Source organism: Thalassophryne amazonica, chromosome 15 (assembly GCF_902500255.1).
Source record: "Thalassophryne amazonica chromosome 15, fThaAma1.1, whole genome shotgun sequence".
In the NCBI taxonomy this organism is placed as follows: domain Eukaryota; kingdom Metazoa; phylum Chordata; class Actinopteri; order Batrachoidiformes; family Batrachoididae; genus Thalassophryne; species Thalassophryne amazonica.
In genome coordinates, this window is record NC_047117.1 from 1,047,999 (window position 1) to 1,069,458 (window position 21,460).

Here is a 21,460-nt window from a genome sequence, read left to right on the forward strand (position 1 = left end):
TTTTTGCTCTGTATCTCCTCCCACTCGGGGAGATATTTAGAAAACATGGCATATCATACCATTTTTATGCTGATGACTGCCAAATTTACATGCCGATTGTCAAGAATAACCACTGACCCCCCTTCTCGACTGTCTCTGTGATGTCAAGGCTTGGTTAGCACAGAATTATTTAAAACTTAACGAGGGAAAAACTGAGATAATTCTGTTTGGCAATTCCCGCTTTGACTTGGGACCTCTCCAAAGTTTTGTGTGTCCCAAAGTCACCAGCCTTGGTGTCACCATAGACAGTGATCTTAAATTTGATAAACAGGTTAACGCAGTTTTAAAATTGAGGTTTTTTTTACCTTCGTCTTTTATCAAAAGTGAAACCTTTTATCCCTTTTAAATTGTTTGAACAAGTCATGCACGCTTTTATTTCTTCTCGTTTAGACTACTGCAATGCACTTTATTCGGGGATTAGCCATAACACACTTTCCCGACTGCAGTTAGTCCAGAATTCAGCGGCTCGACTTTTAACAGGGGCCAGAAAGCGTGAGCATATTACCCCAATTTTGGCTTCTCTGCACTGGCTCCCTGTACGTTTTAGAATTGATTTTAAGATACTTTTGTTTGTTTTTAAAGCTCTGAATGGACTGGCCCCACAATATACAACTGCCTCCAGGTCTACACTCCAGCACGAGCTCTGAGGTCCGAGGGCCAGTCCCAGCTCATGGTGCCTAGGACGAGACTTAAAACTCGAGGGGACAGAGCCTTCTCCGTGGTCGGTCCCAGACTCTAGAACACTCTGCCCCTACACGTCCAATCTGCTCCCACTGTGGAGTAGTTTTAAGTCCTGTCTTAAGGCCCATTTTATTCTTTGGCTTTTAACACCGCGTGAGTTGTACGGTCCTTGTGTCTTATTTTATTTTTATTTTATTGAAATTATTTTTTTATCATGGTTTTATCTATTTATGTATTATCTTATCTATTTTATTGTTATTATTGCTATTTTCCGTGTCTATGCTTTTGTTGTGCAGCACTTTGGAGACTCGGGTCTGTTTAAATGTGCTTTATAAATAAAGTGGATTGGATTGGATTGGATTGGATATTGAAGATGAATAAATGTTCTTGATAATGATTCCCCACATTGAATCTGATATGGTTTCACCCAAGTCCAGCTCCCATTTGTGTTTAAGGGAGTCCAAACTCATCTCATAGTGATAGCTCAGCAGTTTGTAAATCCTGCTGAGTGTCCGTTTTGGAAAAGTTTTGCACTCCAGAATCGAATCCACCAAGTTCTTAGAGGGACACAAAGGGAAACTAACAGAGTTTGACCTCACAAAATGTCTGACTTGGAGATATTTAAAGAAATGTGAAGAGTGGAGACCAAATTTCTGTACCAGCTGATCATAAGAGGCAAAGATATTATCTACATAAAGATCGTAAAGTAATAATAATAATAAATTTTATTTATAATGCACTTTACATTTGACACCAAATCCCAAAGTGCTACAGTATAAAATAGAAGAACACAAAAGACTATAAATCAATGTAAAAACAATAAAACAGTAGCAATAAAATCAAAATAAGAGCGATAAAACAGTAGCAATTATTTAGCTAAAAGCCAGAGTAAAAAGGTAGGTTTTGAGTCCTTTTTTAAAAGCATTCACCGTCTGTAGAGCCCTGAGATGGTCTGGGAGGGTGTTCCATAGACGGGGAGCAGCCACTGAGAAGGCCCTGTCACCCCTGGTCTTGAGCCTTGTCCTGGGCACGGCTAGACAGTGCTGTTGGCCTGACCGGGTCCTAGTGGAAGTGTGTGGTGTGAGCAGTTCAGTGAGGTAAGTTGAGGGGCACACCGTAGAGACAGTGATGAGTGTGCAGGAGGACTAAAGTGAATGCACACCTTTAAGAGTCCAGATATTAAAAGTTGCATCAGTCAAAGAGGGGACAAACGTGATTATTTGACACTGGGGCAAAAAACAATAGTTCTGTAAAGTGACATGACCTCCTGAACTGATTCCAGATTTTCAGTGTGTGAGTAACAACAGGATTACAGGTATAGGTTGAAAGTGGATTTGTAAATGGTAACTGAGAGCAAAGTAAATCAGATGCAGAGCTAGATGTGATCGAGGCTTTTTCCAGAGCCACCTAACTAGGGAGATTATCTGTTTCTAACCAAAATAATAAGGCTCTAATATTCGCTGCCCAGTAATAAAACATAAAATTGGGCAGTGACATACCACCAAGGCTACGGGGCATCTGTAAGATCCTTTTGCCAATTGGAGGGTGCTGTTTATTCCAAATAAATGTGGACAACTGACTATTCCAATTGAAAAAAAATGATTTTGTCAAAAATATTGGCAAGTTCTGAAACAAATACAAAAATTTAGGTAATATTGTCATTCTGATTGAATTAATCCTTCCCCCAAGAGAGAGAGGTAGAGTTTGCCACCTGGTGATATCATGCTTAAGATTTGCCAGAAGAGGTGAATAATTAGCCTGGTAAAGCTCCTTATAGCCTCGTGTTACCCAAATGCCGAGATATTTAAATTTTTTAGTGTTAATTTTAAATGGGTCATTGCCCTCAAGTTTTGCATTTAAAGAAGACACAGGCATGAGCTCACTCTTCTGGAGATTAACCTTATAACCAGATACTCGCCCAAATTCTTGAAGCAAAGCAAGTAGTTCAGGAATACTAGAGAGGGGATCTGAAATGTATAAAAGGGTATCATCTGCATATAAAGAAACCTTATGTTCCATGCCAAACCGGTTTATGCCCTTAATAAGTAAGTTGTTACGTAGCGCTACTGCCAGTGGTTCTATTGCGATTGCAAATAACAATGGAGAGAGTGGACATCCCTGTCTTGTACCACGTTGTGATTTGAAATAGCCAGATATATTATTATTAGTGCGTACCACTGCCATTGGTGATGAATAGAGTAGTTTTACCCGCAACCGAAATTTAGGGCCAAATTTAAAAGACTCTAAGGTCTTAAAGAGAAATCTCCACTCCACACGATCAAATGCTTTATCAGCATCCAGTGAAAGTACAACTTCATCATTCTTATGACCATGTGGAGCAGAAGTATATAAAACATCAAACAGTCGCCTGATATTAAAAAAAGATTGACGTTTTTTTACAAACCCTGTCTGGTCAGATGAGACAATCATAGGGACCACGTATTCAAGTAGCCTTGCTAAAACCTTTGCCAGGATTTTTGCATCAGTGTTCAAGAGAGATATCGGGCGATATGAGCTACAGTTTAAGGGGTCTCTATCTTTCTTCAGTAGCAATGATATAACAGCTTGCCGTGTAGAGAGTGGTAATAATGAAGAGGAAAATGATTCTTCAAAAACTGACAATAAAAGAGGGGAAAGCTGATCTGAAAAAGTTTTTAAAAACTAAGTGGGAAAGCCATCCGGGCCCAGGGATTTTGCATTTTGCATATCTCCGATTGCTACAACAATTTCAGCCACAGTGATATCTCTCTCCAACTCGTTTACCAAATCAGGATTTACTGAGGGAAGCTCCAGGTGGCTAAAAAACTTTTCTAATTCAGATGAATCAACTGGTGATTCTGATGTGTACAGGGCGCGGTAAAATTGACTAAAACACAAATTTATTTCAGCGTTGTCACAACATTCCTTGCCTTGATCATCATTTATTTTTGGAATAATTTGATAAGCTGAATGCTGGCGTAGCTGATGTGCAAGCAATCGACCAGCCTTTTCACCATGTTCATAATGACCCTGTCTAGATTTAGATATTAAATACTCAGCCTGCTGTGTTAACAGAGTATTAAATTCTGTCTGGAGTGAAACACGTTTCTTCACTAGATCTTGAGAGGGGGAGCGACTGAGTGCGGCATCTTATTGTAATATCTCATCGGTTAGCTGTTGTAACCGTAGCAAGTTTGTCTTTCTTTTATTAGCACAGTAAGAGATTATTTGTCCCCTCAAATAGGCCTTCAACGTCTCCCACACAATACAATGTGGCATCCCTGGTGTTTGATTAGCTTCAAGAAAGAATTTGATTTCAGATATAATAAACTGAACAAAATCTTCCTGGGACAGAAGTAACGAATTAAAGCGCCAGGGACGGTAGATAGAGTGTGTTACTGGGATCATCAGCTTCATAATGAGAGGTCCATGATCTGATATGACCATTGCTCCATATTCACACTCTCTCACTAATGGCAGAACATGCTTATCGAGGAAAAAATAATCAATCCGAGAGTATGACTTATGAACATTGGAGAAGAATGAATATGTTCTTGAGGTAGGATTACGAAAGCGCCACACATCAGCCACGCCATAAGTTTTTAGAAAGGAGTTAACTGTATGAGCAGATTTGGTCAAATTGATCTTCCCCACAGCACTACGGTCGAGTGATGAAAGAACACAGTTAATATCGCCACCCATCAGAAGACTGTGATGATATATTTGGCAGCTTTGAGAAAAGGGAGTTAAAAAATATATTATCGTCCCAGTTTGGTGCATAAAATGATACCAGAATCACTGGGAGGGTATATAACTTACCAACGACAACAACATAACGTCCAGCTGTGTCTGAGTGTACACTAGACACTGTAAACTGTACCTGCTGATTAATCCTGATGGCTGCTCCCCTGGACTTAGACTGAAACACCTGACCAGACCATTTTTTACTTAGAAGCACACTATCAGCAGAGCACACGTGTGTCTCTTGCAAAAAGGCAATATCCGCTCTCAGCTGCTTTAAATGACTCATAATTTTACAAAATTTTAATGGGCTATTAAGAGATTTTACATTCCAGCTCACACAGTTAACTAGACAGCCATTTGAATAACTAGTATTTTACATATTACCAGCCATGATCAGAAAAACAATATATCACCTGATGCACATGAATCCAAAGATACCTGACATAAAGGTCACCACAAATAAACAGATCCGGTTTAGCTCCACCCCTATACCTGACATAAAGGTCACCACAAATAACCAGATCCGGTTTAGCCCCACCCCTATACCTGACATAAAGGTCACCACAAATAAACAGATCCGGTTTAGCCCCACCCCTATATCTGACATAAAGGTCACCACAAATAAACAGATCCGGTTTAGCCCCACCCTTATATCTGACATAAAGGTCACCACAAATAAACAGATCTGGTTTAGCCCCACCCCTATCTCCCACATGAACATGGAGATAATAACAGCAACTCTTAAACACAAATCCACCCATTAGTGCTTGTATTGAGGGAAAAAAAACCCACCAACTACACTGGGCTCCCGTTTTGCTCGTCAGTTAAGAAATAGTTATTAGTGGTAAACTGAATAATAGTTTAACAAAGATGACTCTAAACTTGCTCAAAAAAGTTAATGAAGCCTGTAGATGTGATGAGAATGGGTATTTCGCTTCCCGTCGTCTCTGCTCAGCATAGAGATAATATTTTTCCGAACATATTCCATGGCGTTCAGATCCGTGAACTCCATGTTGCCCTCACTGTAAGTGATGCGGAGCCGAGCTGGGAACAACAGTCCGTACCGAACATCTCGCCTGTTACAAAGAAGCCTCTTGAAGTCAGTGAAAGCTGCTCGGGCTTTGGCCACACTAGCTGTGTAATCTGGGACGATGAAGACCGGCTCCTCTCTGTATCGAAGCGGCCCATGATGGCGTGCACGCTCCAGTATCTCCGCACACTCCTGGAAGTAATGCAGCTTCACCACAATGACCCGCGGCTTTCCTCCCGCCTTCCTCCCGCCTGGCGTGTGGTGAAAGTGGTCAATACGTGTATCCTCAGTTACACAGGTTCATGATGAAGTGGTGTAGAGGAGGATTTTATTAAAAAGAAGAGCTGAAACTTCAGCTACAATTTGCCAGAAGGTACATCTGATATGTAAGCCTAGATTTGATGATTTGGTGAAAGAAAATCCTCCTCTGTCCCACTTTATCATGAACCTGTATTACTGGGGATATAAAAACATGCACTGTGCACAATTTCTCCAATCACAGGCAGAGAAGAGAATATCCACTATGGTGATAGTTTAGGTTATGTAGCAGGGAGGGTAATTCATCAGGTTGAGACTGTGGCCTGTTTCTGCAGAAGTGTCCATAAAAAGCATAGAGGGATATGCTTTGCAAACTTAATACCCATTACTACATTGGATGATGTTGAAATTGAGGATGGCCCAGTGGTTGTTCCAGCAATATCAAAGATTTTGTGTCTGCTACCTTCAACCAGCATGGAACTTCACAAACCTAAACCTTCTTCTAGGCATCTTATATATGCTACTCTGGAACCACCCCTAAATCCAAACACTCCGATTGTCAACCCCACTGAGGTCCTTAGTCTGGGTCTCATTAACATAAGATCACTGTCCTCAAAATCACTGTTGATTAATGATCTAATTATGGATCATCACTTAGATATGATTGAGTTATGTGAAACCTGGTTTAAACCTGCTGCTGTCCTCCCTTTAAATGAGGCCTGCCCACCAGCATATACATTTAGTCACGTCCCTCGTGATAGGAAGTAAGGCGGGGTGTTGCACTAATTTCTAAATCTGGGTTTAGTTTTACTGTTGGGGGTCTAAAATATAATTTGTTTGAAGATGTCATTCTCCGTTCTGCCCAGGATACGACGTATAGCCAAGGTCAGAAGAATAAGAATAAAATCAAACGTGCTATTTTGTAACAGTATATAGGCCCCCGGGCTCATACTCTGAATTCTTAGATGAATTTGGTGAGTTTCTGTCTTACCTTGGCAACCCGCAGAGCTAACATTCTGATTACTGGTGACTTCAACATTCATATAAATAAGCCTTCTGATCCACTCTGCAATCATTCATGGACATTATAGATGTATTAGGATTCCAGCAGTGCATCAGGGTTCGACACACATTAGTTAAAATACCCTATTTATTATTTGGCGACACATCAACTCTTCAACTACAATTGAACTTGAGCCAGGCTCCCTGATATCAGTTAGGGTTAGTTCAGTTCACTTGTCTATATCTCTGGGCGAGACGCTTCATCTGCATCATCGATGGAAATCGGGAACCTGGGCTGGGGGAAGGAACCTGTGATCCAGAATCCAGGGACAACAACTGCTCTGCTCTGCCTCAGGGCATGGATCAGACTTAATTATTGCTGCAGGGGTTGAGGTTCCATTCCTGGTACATGGAATTTAATCCACTGCTTTTTGTTTTTCCCAGCAAATTCCAAGTCGACAGCGTAAAATCTGAAGAAGCTCACGAGCTGAGTGAAGATCACTACAAGAAGTACCTAACCAAACTTCGCTCCATAAATCCTCCATGTGTTCCTTTTTTTGGTATGGCCCAACTCAGACACCTCAACATGTATTTCCTGTTTGGAAGGGGTCAAAGGTTTTAAAACATGTACATGTCTTTAACTGTTGGTCAGGAATCTACTGACAAATATCCTGAAGACAAGAAGAGGGAAACCCAGACTTTCTGCGGAGACTAGACAAGATCTGATCAACTTCAGCAAGAGAAGAAAATTAGCAGAGATCACGGAGAAATCCAGCAGTACCAGAACCAGCCGTACTGCCTGCGGGTGGAGAGCGACATCAGGGTCTGTCTGCTTTTCTCTATGACATCACAGAGAGTCAACACCACTGTGACCTATCCAAATGTGTTCTGGTGCTCCGTAGTGTCCTTTGAATTTAGTAATCAGATCAGGTCCTTGGTTCCTATAATCCATAACAAGAGGCTTTTCACAAATTAACTTGTAAGATTGAACGCACGCCTGCGACTGCCAGTGGTAGGCACAGTTCTGCTAACTGCTAATTAGTGAAGCTCATGTTTTTGTTAGCAGATTTAGCTTTTCAGCTAACTTTGAAAACCATCAGTGGACCGATTAGCTTCTGCTGAAATTTGTTACACTAACTTTTTAGTCCGCTAACTTTTTGTCATTTTTTTTGCTGGTAAAGTGAGTAAATTTAGTGGTCAAAAACATTTGTAAACCCTAAAATCCATACATGTTAGTTCCTGTTTATGAACAACAGAGAGCTAGCTAACACTTCCGGTTCATAGGTCAAAGCACACAAGCACTGGCAAGAAAAGGACACTGCTCAAAACTCTATGTAAGAAGCTCAAAAGTCAGTATTTTTATTTATTGATTTTTCGGGAATTTTGTTTGTGTTTGTTGAGCGCAATACGGGTGAGCCGTATTTCCGTTAACAGTTTATAAATATATAATATGTTACAGGCTCAGCCTGTCACAATCAGAGGTTAGCCCTTGTTGGTAATGTATGCATAAAGCCCGCTTGCATTATGGGAAATGAAGTGTCTTAAGTCCTCCTTGTTATGCAGGTGTGTGTGTGTGGTTCTTTTTTTTTTTATTATTATTTTTTATCTGAATGGGGAGCGGCGCTGAGTGTTTTTAGCATCTGCATTTTTGGAGCGCAATCCACGCCGGCAGCGGCCAGTTTTAAGTGTCTATCTGATTAATACAGATTAATAAATGAGCTCCGTGTCATGTTGAAACAACAAAGAAATGGATGAACTGTTCTGCTGCAGGGAGACTAAAGTTCAGGAATAAATTCAAATGTGGCTGGGTTTGACCCAAAGGACCAAACGCCGACTTTTTAAAATCATCATTATACGGAAACATTAACACCCTGGTAGGTATGATTTTATTGTATCATGTTTTTGACAGAATTTTTTTGTCAGTTGACATTTATGTGTCGGACATGGTCGGAGCACCGACCCAGCGTTGAAAGGACCAGCATAAAATAAGCAGAGCATGGTTCAAAAGGTAACAGAATTTAATAAACATAACAGTGGGTGAAGTGCTAAACAACCTAAAAAGTCCGCGGTCTGGTGAGGTGGAAACACGGCGCGCTCTCAACAGCGCAAACGGTCCGGAGCCACAGCAGTTCGGACCCAGGGACCCCGCCGACACCCCCCAGGTGGCCGCGACAAACCAAGTCTGTGAAGAAGAAAACATGGAGGTGAGTCCAACTCCACACAGAGGGACCCAACTCAAAGGTGCACGCAATCAGCAAACACTTCTGGCTTAAATCTATACATCAGCTTATCACCCTGCAGGCACAGAACAACTCAGTTCAAATCTTCACTGCAGCAGAAGCTGATTAGACAATTAGCATACGTGACAGCTCGATACAACAGGTGTGAGGGACACCAATCCACTGTCATTACTTCATAAAAGTCACCAAAACCAAATTACCTCAGGAAGTGTGCTGAAGAGTGTGAGACCTCACCCAGTCCTCCTTCACAGACTGTGGCGTCAAACCTGGAGCGATCTCTGCGTCCGTGATGGTGAGATTGTTCTCCTGACGTCGATCTCACACGTCTGCTCACAAGGTCGAGTCTCTGGCAATCACACACTGTGCATTCAAGGTTTAAATGCAACAATCTCTGATCAAGACAGATACACCACAGGTGTGAGTCCTGATGACCTGCACGTGAAAACAAGCCTCAGGTGTTCAGGGTGAGGTCCTAATACTCAGCCACTCAGTCCTGAATGCACACCACCTGGTGGGAGAAACAGAAAAACAAAAACCAAGCCAGCCAAACACCCCAGCCCACAACAACATTATTCAAATTATTTCACACAACTCAAACTCTTTGGGATGAATTTGCTTCAAACTGTCTCCATTTTAAATGTAACATGTTTGTCTGCTAAATCTGCATTTTATGGTTTCTTCTGTTAGATGGACATGAAATATTAATCAGAATAGCTTTTATTCACCAAGTATCCACAAGAATACAAGGAATTTGACTTTGGTTTGAGCTGTACTCTCTCTCTACGGCATGTAGAAATATACACTAAACACTGAAGAATTCACAGTAAAAATGTGCAATTGAAATGTACAAGTAAAATAAAATGTGCAATAAGAGGAAAAAATGTGTTAAATAGACCAACAGACTGAAGTTGTACATGAGGTATATGAATAAGTTTTTTGGCAGGTTACGTTGTTAATCAGTGTGATGGCCTGTGGACAGAAACTGTTCCTGTGTCTGGTTGTTCTGACGTACAGAGCTCTGGAGGAGTTTAAAGGACGTGTTGCACCGAAATCATAACAATTTAGATTTAGTCTGTTAGTGACCAGCCGATGACCCACCTGGCTTACTTTGTGCAATTCTGTGACTGATTTCAAAGTCAACAGCATTCACAACAAACCTCTATGGAGACCTCCAGAAACCAAGTACTCATGTGTTTCTGACAGAGGTGACATCACTATTAGAAGCGTTCCAGCGTGCGCTTGAATGGAATGTAGCTGCTAACGTCAAGAACAGAGCAGCAGATTAATTCCAGAGTTTCCGTCAGTGTCATGTCGTGTTCTGACGACTCGTTTTTAAGTGAAAATGCAGTCTGTTAAAATCAAAACAAAACGTGTAGAAATGTTGTATATAACTGTGAATATATATACAGTGAGGAAAATAAGTATTTGAACACCCTGCAATTTTTTGCAAGTTCTCCCACTTAGAAATCATGGAGGGTTCTGAAATTTTCATCTTAGGTGCATGTCCACTGTGAGAGACATAATCTAAAAAAATAAAATCCAGAAATCACAATGTATGATTTTTTTTTAATAATTTATTTGTATGTTACTGCTGCAAATAAGTATTTGATCACCTACCAACCAGCAAGAATTCTGTCTCTCACAGACCTGTTAATTTTTCTTTAAGAAGCCCTCTTATTCTGCACTCTTTACCTGTATTAATTGCACCTGTTTGAACTTGTTACCTATATAAAAGACACCTGTTCACACACTCAGTCACACTCCAACCTGTCCACCATAGCCAAGACCAAAGAGCTGTCTAAGGACACCAGGGACAAAACTGTAGACCTGCACAAGGCGGGATGGACTACAGGACAACAGGCAAGCAGCTTGGTAGAAGACAACAACTGTTATGATTATTTATTAGAAAGTGGACGAAACACAAGATGACTGTCAATCTCCCTTGGTCTGGGATTCCATGCAAGATCTCACTTTGTGGGGTAAGGATGATTCTGAGAAAGCTCAGAACTACACAGGAGGACCTGGTCAATGACCTGAAGAGAGCTGGGTCCACAGTCACAAAGATTACATTAGTAATGGTTTAAAACCCTGCAGGGCAGCAAGGTCCCCCTGCTCAAGCCAGCACATGTCCAGGCCCGTTTGAAGTTCACCAGTGACCATCTGGATGATCCAGAGGAGGCATGGGAGAAGGTCATGTGGTCAGATGAGACCAGAATAGAGCTTTTTGGAATCAACTCCACTTACCATGTTTAGAGGATGAGAACAACCCCAATAAAACCATCCCAACTGTGAAGCATGGGGGTGGAAACATCATACTCTGGGGGTGCTCTTCTGCAAAGGGGACAGGACGACTGCACCGTATTGAAGGGAGGATGGATGGGGTCGTGTATTGTGAGATTTTGGCAAACAACCTCCTTCCCTCAGTAAGAGCATTGAAGATGGGTCATGGCTGGGTCTTCAGCATGACAGTGACCCCAAACACACAGCCAGGGCAACTAAGGAGGGGCTCTGTAAGAAGCATTTCAAGGTCCTGGAGTGGCCTGGCCAGTCTCCAGACCTGAACTCAATAGAAAATCTTTGGAGGGAGCTGAAACTCCAAACCTGAAAGATTTGGAGAAGATCTGTATGGAGGAGTGGACCAAAATCCCTGCTGCAGTGTGTGAAAACCTGGTGAAAAACTACAGGAAATGTTTGACTTCTGTAATTGCAAACAAAGGCTACTGTACCAAATATTAACATTGATTTTCACAGGTGTTCAAATACTTATTTGCAGCAGTAACATACAAATAAATTATTAAAAAAAAAATCATACATTGTGATTTCCGGATTTTTATTTTTTTTTAATTATGTCTCTCACAGTGGACATGCACCTAAAATGAAAATTTCAGACCCCTCCATGATTTCTAAGTGGGAGAACTTGCAAAATCGCAGGGTGTTCAAGTACTTATTTTCCACACTGTGTGTGTGTATATATATATATTCGGTCGGGTCTTTGCCTTCTTTGTGTATAACCACGATGGTTGCATCTGTCCAGGATGGTGCCACAGTTTTAGAATGCAGTGCACAGTGATAAGCTTTAAGCAATAGGCAGGACAATAGATCATAAAACATTTTATAAAATTCATTCACACAGCCATCTGGCCCCGGACTTTTATTATGTTTTAATGTGGATATCACCTGCTTAACCTCCCACTCTTGAATTGGATCATCTAATTTCTTAGCTGTTTCTTCTGTCAGTTCTGTCAATTTTATATTTTTAAGAAAGTCTGCTAGTTTTCCATCATCAGTGCAGGTGTCTGTATTTTCGTAAAGGGATTTTAAAAAAGCATGCGAAGGATTCTGGTATTTTCTCAGGATTTCTAACAACAGTACTTTGTGATTTGATTTTTTTGGACTATATTAGATGACTTTTGTTTACTTAATTGGAAGGCTAATAGTCTGCTTGCTCTGTTGCCATGCTCCTAGTATTTTTGGTTGGTGAATCTCAAATTTCCCTCAATCTTATCTGATAGTAAACCATCTCGTTCTCTACAGGTTGCATTTAATTGTTTTAATAAGATGTTTGATGGAGCTTGTTTATGATTGTACTCTAATTCTTTTATATTATTTTCCAATTCATGTTGTTTGGCTTCTTTCTGCCTTTTCCGAGTACATGTAAATGAAATTATACGGCCCCTAAGGAAAGTTTTAGCACAGTCCCATAAGATAAGGGGAGATGTTTCAGGTGAATTGTTAAGCCTGGGTCCCACCAAATAATAAGCCATGAATAATGAGCCACGCATGGGTGTGTCAGCGAGTATTCGAGGAATGATCCACGTTTTCATCTATCACGTATCCGCTATGAAGGTGCCTCTGTGTGCCTCTCTGTACTCCACACGTCGCACGTAGCAGCCTCTCGTGAGCCACAACCGACCTGTCATTACAGCCTCGAATGGCTCGCATCAGCCACACTAAGCTGCGTAGCGCTGTGATAGCACCATGATAACGCCATGTTGGCGCATGTTTAGGCATGATGGGTTTGGTCCAAACCTCCAGCCCTCCCACACCCGGTCCCTTTAAAATGTGGGTTTTCAATTCACAGATTTACAGCAGCATTTAAAGATGTCACATTTTTTAAATACAGTCCAAAAATAGACGCTCCAGCACAGTCCCACGGTTGTGCGCTGTGTGCCAGACTGCTGTCCACCTGTAATGCACCAGACCAGCTATAACCAAACCAAGGGTTCCTGGACAGCCTCCTCTGTGCTCCTCGCTGGCTTTATTTCTTCTGTGGCTCTAAACGTACACACCGTAGATCCCACTTTAAACTTTATGTTTGTTTATTCTGCAAAATCGCTCTTTTGAGCGCTGCTTTAAATATACACCTGTGGATTTTGGTTTTGATCAACCTGATCAACTCTATGCGAAGGAGATGTGTTGCACTGCATGAGGCAAATGGTGGTCACACCAGATACTGACTGGTATCCCCCCCCAATAAAACAAAACTGCACCTTTCAGAGTGGCCTTTTATTGTGGACAGTCTAAGGCACACCTGTGCACTAATCATGGTGTCTAATCAGCATCTTGATATGGCACACCTGTGAGGTGGGATGGATTATCTCAGCAAAGGAGAAGTGCTCACTATCACAGATTTAGACTGGTTTGTGAACAATATTTGAGGGAAATGGTGATATTGTGTATGTGGAAAAAGTTTTAGATCTTTGAGTTCATCTCATACAAAATGGGAGCAAAACCAAAAGTGTTGCGTTTATATTTTTGTTGAGTGTATATATATATATATATATATATATAAATTTCTTTATTTCTTCCGCAGCTTACATGTCACCGTAATACAACTTTTAACTTTGTGTTATGTCTTCAGAATTGCTCTTTTGCGCGCTCTCCTCCTGTGTGGCTCCACAGCTCTGCTCTGCTTTTAGCGGCTTCACAGGAGTTATTTCTTCCGCGGCTTTCAACAGACATCCACTTTCACACAGTCATCCAAATTTTAACTTTGTGTTCGTCCAATATTGACTGAAAAATCACTCTTTCACGAGCTGGCATTCTGCCTAAGTGCTCGTTTGGAGCGTGATGATGAGTCACTGCCTCTGCCTATGTGATCCATAAACAAGATATTTAATCAACTATAGATATACTTTTACAGCTAGGAACTGTTTTATCAAGCTATAAAAACATTAAAAATAGTTACCTTAAGATGTTCAAAATATATTCCACATGGAGCAGGAAAGCGAGGAAAAAAGTGTCCAGATGAAACAGTCCTCTGTGATTCCAGAAGCGATTAGAGGTGTTTTCAGCATCCAAGGTTTGGCAGAAAATGATTAATCTGCTACAAAATAATTATTTTATATACAGCGTCCAGCGCACAGAGCAGGTGGAATTGTGTGCACAAGAGGGCAGCTGCTCCAGAAACAGCCTCTCAGGTCCTGTGTAGCTGCCAGGTGCACATATAATGGACTTTTAGCAGACTCGTAAGCACCATGCACACACCTCTAAGTCGTCGCAGTAACTCGTACACAAACTGCGCCACGCCGTTGTTGCTAAATTTTGAACTTCTTTAAATTAGCGCCACGCTCGGAGAGGAGCCTCATTAACTCAAGATAATGGCTCTAAGAGCCGCTCAGAGCCATGAAACTCCCACGATAGTTGAAGAAACCCTCTGGTAGCAAGGAACACATACTGTGTGGCTCATTATTCATCCTTCATTATTCAGTGGGACCCAGGCTTTAGTGTCTATATCATTTTTGAGTTCTGTTTTGATGAAGAGACTAAATTCTTTGTCATTTAAGAGGGAGGCATGTAGTCTCCATTGTTTGGAGGATGGACTGTGGCCTATATCCCACTTTAACTCCAAGGGTGCATGATCAGATAGTGTAATAAGCAGTATTTTAATGTCTAATATTCTATGCTGGTCTTTCTTATGTGTGAAAAATAATCACTTCTTGAATATGATGCATGACTGCTTGAATAGAAAGTGAAATTCCTGCTTCCAGGATATCTGCACCTCCATAAATCTACAAGACCAGACTCCTTGCATTGGTATTTAAGCATTTTATTCATTTGGGAGAGGGCGCTTTTACAGGGGGGTTGCCGGTCTAACCTATTTGACCTCACACAATTAAAGTCGCCCTCCATTAAAATAAGTCCGGTACTACAAGGGTAGGCTGAAAAGTTCTAAGGCTCACTATAATGCAGTTAATGCATTACTCCTTCATGGGGAGCCTTAAAACTTTTCAGCCTACCCTCGTATACTGTAACCACTTGTTAAATAGCGTTTTAATAAAGCCTGGTTCATCTTCATTTGGTGCACATATGTTAATGAGGGCTACCTCTATGCCATCAATCAGTCCATTAACTAGGACATATCTGCCCTCCGTAGCCTTGTGCACAGATCTTTTTAGAAAATTGACATGCTGTTGTGTGGGCCGCCAGAAGAGGAGGTACTGCTGGCCCACCACCAGAGGGCGCCCTGTCTGGAGTGCGGGCTCCAGGCACCAGAGGGCGCAGCCGCCTAACAGGAGCAGCCAGGGTGACAGCTGTCACGCATCACCAGCAACAGCTGTTACCAATCATATGATCGGCAGGAGTATATCAGCAGGACGACGTCTCCACCTCTTTGCCGAGATATCGTTCTACCTGGAAGGTAACGTACCTCAGCTGACTGTTTTGACAGTATTTCTTGTGACTAAGTGCATTGTTAGTGTGGACTCCTTATCCAACGAGAGGTAGAGGTAGTTTTCCTGCCGTGTGGATTGCTGGGTGCAAACGCGCCCACATTTAATTGTTTGTTGTTCCTCGCCAGCAGTACCAGGTCCGACACGCGGAGGCAGTGGCCACCTGGGAGTTCGGGACTTGGTGGCTCCAGTATTCCCGGGGTCTGGTGGCGGAGGAAATCGTGTGGTTCCGGTTCTGCCTTGGACAGACGTCCCCCATCTTCGAGCCTGCCCACACGACATCTTTGTGAATTAACTGTTGACCATTGTTGTAATCTGTTGTATTGGTTGTGCACATTCACAACAGTAAAGTGTTGTTATTTGACCTACTCCATTGACCGTTCATTTGCGCCCCCCTGTTGTGGGTCCGTGTACCTACACTTTCCCAACACATGCCTGTGAATGAGTATGGAGACCCCCTTTTTCCTCCCAGACCGATGAGAGGAATAGTATGTTTTGTCTGCCCAAGACTTTTTCAACTTCTCATTATAAAGTGTACTCACACGAGAGTTCTGTGAAAGTTACTCAAAGACGCAAGAGTTAAGTCCTGCCGTGAAACAGCGGGGTGATCAGTCTTCAGTCTCTGTGCGTAGCTCTCAGACGTATTCCATTACCTTTTTTGGATCCACAAACTCCTTTTCTTGGTTGTTAACGGTGATCAGGAGTCTGGCCGGGTAAAACAAGCTGTACCAAACTCCCTTCCTTCCCCGAAGCTCTTTCCATACTTCCGAAAAGGCAGCCCTGGCTCTGGCCACGCTGATCGTGTCGTCGGGGAAAATTGTGATCCGTCTCCCGTTGTATTTCAGCGGGGCGTGGTCCCATGCTCTCCTCAGGATTTCAGCCACATCTCCGTCAGAGTGGAGTTTACACTGGACGCTCCCGGCCTCCTGGGCCTCCAGATCCCTGTAGGCGATGCGATCGGTCAACTTTTATATCTCGGTCCAGCTGCAGCAGCATTTGTTTTAGCTTTTTCAACACCGACTCTGGCGTGCTGGAGCCTCCGTGCTCATCAATGCGACTATCCTGATGTTTCCCCGTCGCATTCTTCCCTCCGTATCCTCACACCTGTCTCTGAGAGTTACGAGCTGGCTTTGAAGACTGGTTACGGTGGACTGCAGCAAGGTCACCTTATTGGACCATGTCGACAGTCCTCCTGTCACATCTTGTATCTCTGCCTTCATTTGATTTATTTCAGATCTGATAGCTGCAGAGGTGTTAGCAATTTCTGACCGTACAGCTTGTAACTCTTGAGAGCGTCAAAGTCGTCCACCAAGACACTTTTAAGTTAGGGTTAGGGTTCAGCTTTTGGGTAGTTTGAGGCAACCCACACTATAATTTAGATAGGTTTACAAACAGTAAATGTCGATAATTCTGCAGGAGCCCACGGATAAGAGTCTTACTCCATGTGGTGCTGACTCTGCCCCAAAATTCTGCGATTTTGAATAAAAAATCATCTAAAACTGGTGAAGTTAAAAGGAAAATAACTTTATAGTACACATCACTGGATATAACCATTTCATTTATTTTTTCATTTTACATTTCATTTTTTCATTTTGCTTTTTTCTTTCCATGATGACAAGTGAGCCACAGCTTCACCTGCCTCCCCTGACCACACACCACTGATTGATTGATTGATTGAGGGGCTTTATTGAACATGTACAAATTGCACATAAGACAATAGCAGCTTAATAATTAATTAAACAGCTGCAAATTATAAAGAACACAATGCTCAAGCAGCCAAGGGTATTTTAGCATTGCGTTATTTTTTTCTATCCTTTCATCATTTATTAATGTGTTCTTTGTCAGCTAATGTCTGGCACAACAAAAAACAAAACAAAAAATAAAAAAGTGACATGCACAGTCAGTTTTCAATATTAGCCACATGGACAATCATTTGCTTCATTGATACATTTGGCACAGCCTTTATATTAAAACAGAAAACTCTGGCTCTCATGGAAGAGTACCTACTTTTATATCCAGGTGACTGCAGTTAAATAATCCACTTGTTGCTGTTCATACAAAGTTAAAAATATTGCCACAGAACACTTCCTGTTTCTTGCACAAGAGTCTTTCACAATAAGAGCACAGGACAAACAGATGAGAAAAACATTGTACCCCAGGCCATCAAACTATTGCCATCGGGTATAGCAAAGGATTTGGGTCTGTCTGTCTCTGCTCAGCATAAGTCCAGTCCTCGTACTGCGAGAGTCTTCAAATTCACAGGGAACATTCTTGGGACACAGGCCTTGGACAAGTTCAAAGATGGTTGACCTTGAGCTATTTTAAGATGTTAAAATGTCACTTTGTTTCCTATTTTTATGCTAAGAATCATGTCAATTTTTTATTTATTTATTTATTTTGAGGGGGTGGGGTGATAGCGGCACCGTGATATCGCTGGTTGGTCTCTCTGGTGCTCCAAAACTGCTTCGTTTCTGTGTAAATACAACACATTTCTTATATATTATGTAAAAGCTAGCGAGAAATAAACACTTCTAGAACTGAAGAAGCTGTTTGTGGGACCTGATAACACCTCTGGAGTGATTTACAAGACATTTTGCACACCTTATCTTGCCTGCTAACCTCCGCTAATGCCCCCGTCACGTATAGCAAGAATGTGCAGGAACGAGGCTAACACAACAAAAATGGGCATAATCCGGACGCATTCGGGAGGGAAAGAGGCGTGCAGCCTGTGGGCGGATCCAGTCCAGACTACCTTGTGCACAACTGCACGATCACATCCAAAGCGTCCCGGAGAGGAACCATCAGCAGCAGATCTCTGTGGAAATGTGACGTCATCTGTAGCACACAAACTCCACTTCAGACACAAACACGCACAAGGACCATTGAAGCGGTTACACAGAAAAGTTTTTTTGCGTCTCTTCTGCAGATCAGGTGCGTTTTAAGCCGCAGGACAGACTCAGCACTGCTGCCGTCCCATGTAAAGGGGCCCTAAGAAACAACACCAGATGCGACAGTTATCCTGATCCGAACCCGTTCCACCATTATCGAGCACGTGCAGATGCTTCGATGCATCACCAAACAGAGACTCAGCCTGCAGGGGGAGCTCTCTTATTTTCAGGCTTTTTGTTTGTCCTGCACAAACCTAGATTCTCATCTTTCAAATCAGTTCATTGTTTCTGTCAATACTTTCTTCCGGAGTCACGCAGTCAGCTTCTGGTGTTTGTGGGTTTCAACTAAAACACTTGATGTTTGTGTATGTTAGATTGTAAATTTCTATTTTTCCCAGGTGTAATGTGGAATTAGACTTGAAACATAATGTCCAACATGTAACGGAACGGCACATTCGGTAACAGGAGCCAGGCTGGTTTACATATCAAATATTTACTAATTTTGTCATGTTTGAACTTGGGCGGTATCAAACGGTATGTTAGCACATTAGAGAGAAAGAGGCGTGAATTTAGCTGCCTGACCTCATTCAAGTCAGAACACAACCTCAACAGGAGCACCTTTTTGGGATCATCTGTGAGATTTATGGAGAATCAACAATCCTGACATCACATCGGCCTTCAGCCTGAACACTGATCATCCCAAATAGATGTGCACCACCTAGTGGCAGCATTTTTTAGCCTCTGTTTGAACCCAGCGGAGGGATCTGAAAAGAGTTTCAGTGTGATGAAGCTTTTCCGTTGGTCAGCAGTCTGACTTTGGACCTCACTTCACCAAGATGTGGTGCGTTTGTTTTAACATCTGGCACCAGGACTCTGTGCTTCTGATCCGTCAACAGAGTCCAAATCCATTTTAGTCCCTAACTGGCTGAATTTAGTATTTTCCACATCTGACCATGGGGTCTGTTTTTCCTGCTGCAGAAGTTCTTTGAGAACCTGAATCCCATGGACAACATGTCGGAGAAGGATTTTGCTGATCACCTCTTCAACAAGTCGCTGGAAATTGAACCTCGTAATGCCAAGTCCTTACCTCGATTTGTAAGTAACCCTTACGTTGGAACAAACGCAACATTTCAGACATCAAAAATGTTAGAAAAGTGGCAGATGAACATCAGTTGAGAACATGTCTGTCGTTTGGTGACAGACACAGATAAATGAAGTGTGAAAGCGTTCAAACCGTGTTAACGTCCTCATCTTCAGGACAATTCTGTGTTTTGCTGATCCAGCTGAAACACAGACCCCACACAGGTCCAGAAGTATTTGGACAACACTTTGCCTCTGTTTGCGCCAAATTGAAGTTCAAATCACAGCATTCTTGATGATTTTCAGCATTAATTCAAACTATCACATGAACCATTTAGGAATTACAATTTTTTCATACTCACTCCCTCCATTTTCAGAGACCATAAATAATTGGACAAGCTACAGCACCAATTCCAGTGAAGTTGGGACGTTGTGTAAAATGTAAATAAAAACAGAATACAATGATTTTCAAATCCTCTTCAACCTATATTCAATTGAATACACCACAAAGACAAGATATTTAATGTTCAAACTGATAAACCTTTTTGTTTTTGTGCAAATATTTGCTCATTTTGAAATGGATACCTGCAACATGTTTCAAAAAAGATGGAACAGTGGTATGTTTCCCACTGTTCCATCTTTTTTGTTTGTTTGTTTTATTTTGCACATACATACATCACCGACACACGACAAAGAGATTTCCATCAGGTTTCACCCGATTATGAGCATTTTTAGATGCCTACAGCAACTATTTTTTATTTATAGCAGAGGGACCCACAGCGTGGGGCTGTGTGTAGTGTGTATTTATCAAATCAAATCAATATGATTTATATAGCGCCAAATCACAACAAACAGTTGCCCCAAGGCGCTTTATATTGCAAGGCAAAAGCCATACAATAATTACAGAAAAACCCCAACGGTCAAAACGACCCCCTGTGAGCAAGCACTTGGCGACAGTGGGAAGGAAAAACTCCCTTTTAACAGGAGGAAACCTCCAGCAGAACCAGGCTCAGGGAGGGGCAGTCTTCTGCTGGGACTGGTTGGGGCTGAGGGAGAGAACCAGGAAAAAGACATGCTGTGGAGGGGAGCAGAGATCAATCACTTATGATTAAAAGTGCATCATGGGAACCCCCCAGCAGTCTAGGTCTATAGCAGCATAACTAAGGGATGGTTCAGGGTCACCTGATCCAGCCCTAACTATAAGCTTTAGCAAAAAGGAAAGTTTTAAGCCTAATCTTAAAAGTAGAGAGGGTGTCTGTCTCCCTGATCTGAATTGGGAGCTGGTTCCACAGGAGAGGAGCCTGAAAGCTGAAGGCTCTGCCTCCCATTCTACTCTTACAAACCCTAGGAACTACAAGTAAGCCTGCAGTCTGAGAGCGAAGCGCTCTATTGGGGTGATATGGTACTACGAGGTCCCTAAGATAAGATGGGACCTGATTATTCAAAACCTTATAAGTAAGAAGAAGAATTTTAAATTCTATTCTAGAATTAACAGGAAGCCAATGAAGAGAGGCCAACACGGGTGAGATATGCTCTCTCCTTCTAGTCCCCATCAGTACTCTAGCTGCAGCATTTTGAATTAACTGAAGGCTTTTTAGGGAACTTTTAGGACAACCTGATAATAATGAATTACAATAGTCCAGCCTAGAGGAAATAAATGCATGAATTAGTTTTTCAGCATCACTCTGAGACAAGACCTTTCTAATTTTAGAGATATTGCGTAAATGCAAAAAAGCAGTCCTACATATTTGTTTAATATGCGCTTTGAATGACATATCCTGATCAAAAATGACTCCAAGATTTCTCACAGTATTACTAGAGGTCAGGGTAATGCCATCCAGAGTAAGG

The 21,460-nt window shown here is 41.9% G+C and overlaps 1 protein-coding gene and 1 long non-coding RNA gene across 2 annotated transcripts in view; both read left to right on the forward strand.

Annotated features, from left to right (window-relative positions):
* LOC117527118 (son of sevenless homolog 1-like) overlaps positions 1-21,460 on the forward strand; it is a 204,337-nt gene that overhangs the window by 144,133 nt on the left and 38,744 nt on the right. The window contains 5 exon segments of the mRNA XM_034189297.1: positions 7,178-7,203; positions 7,205-7,297; positions 7,389-7,492; positions 7,495-7,556; positions 19,511-19,627. Coding sequence (XP_034045188.1) covers positions 7,178-7,203; positions 7,205-7,297; positions 7,389-7,492; positions 7,495-7,556; positions 19,511-19,627 — 402 coding nt within the window.
* Positions 4,615-5,221, forward strand: LOC117527119. The gene is made up of 2 exons (XR_004565443.1): positions 4,615-4,892; positions 5,109-5,221. It is a non-coding gene; the product is annotated as an uncharacterized LOC117527119 (long non-coding RNA).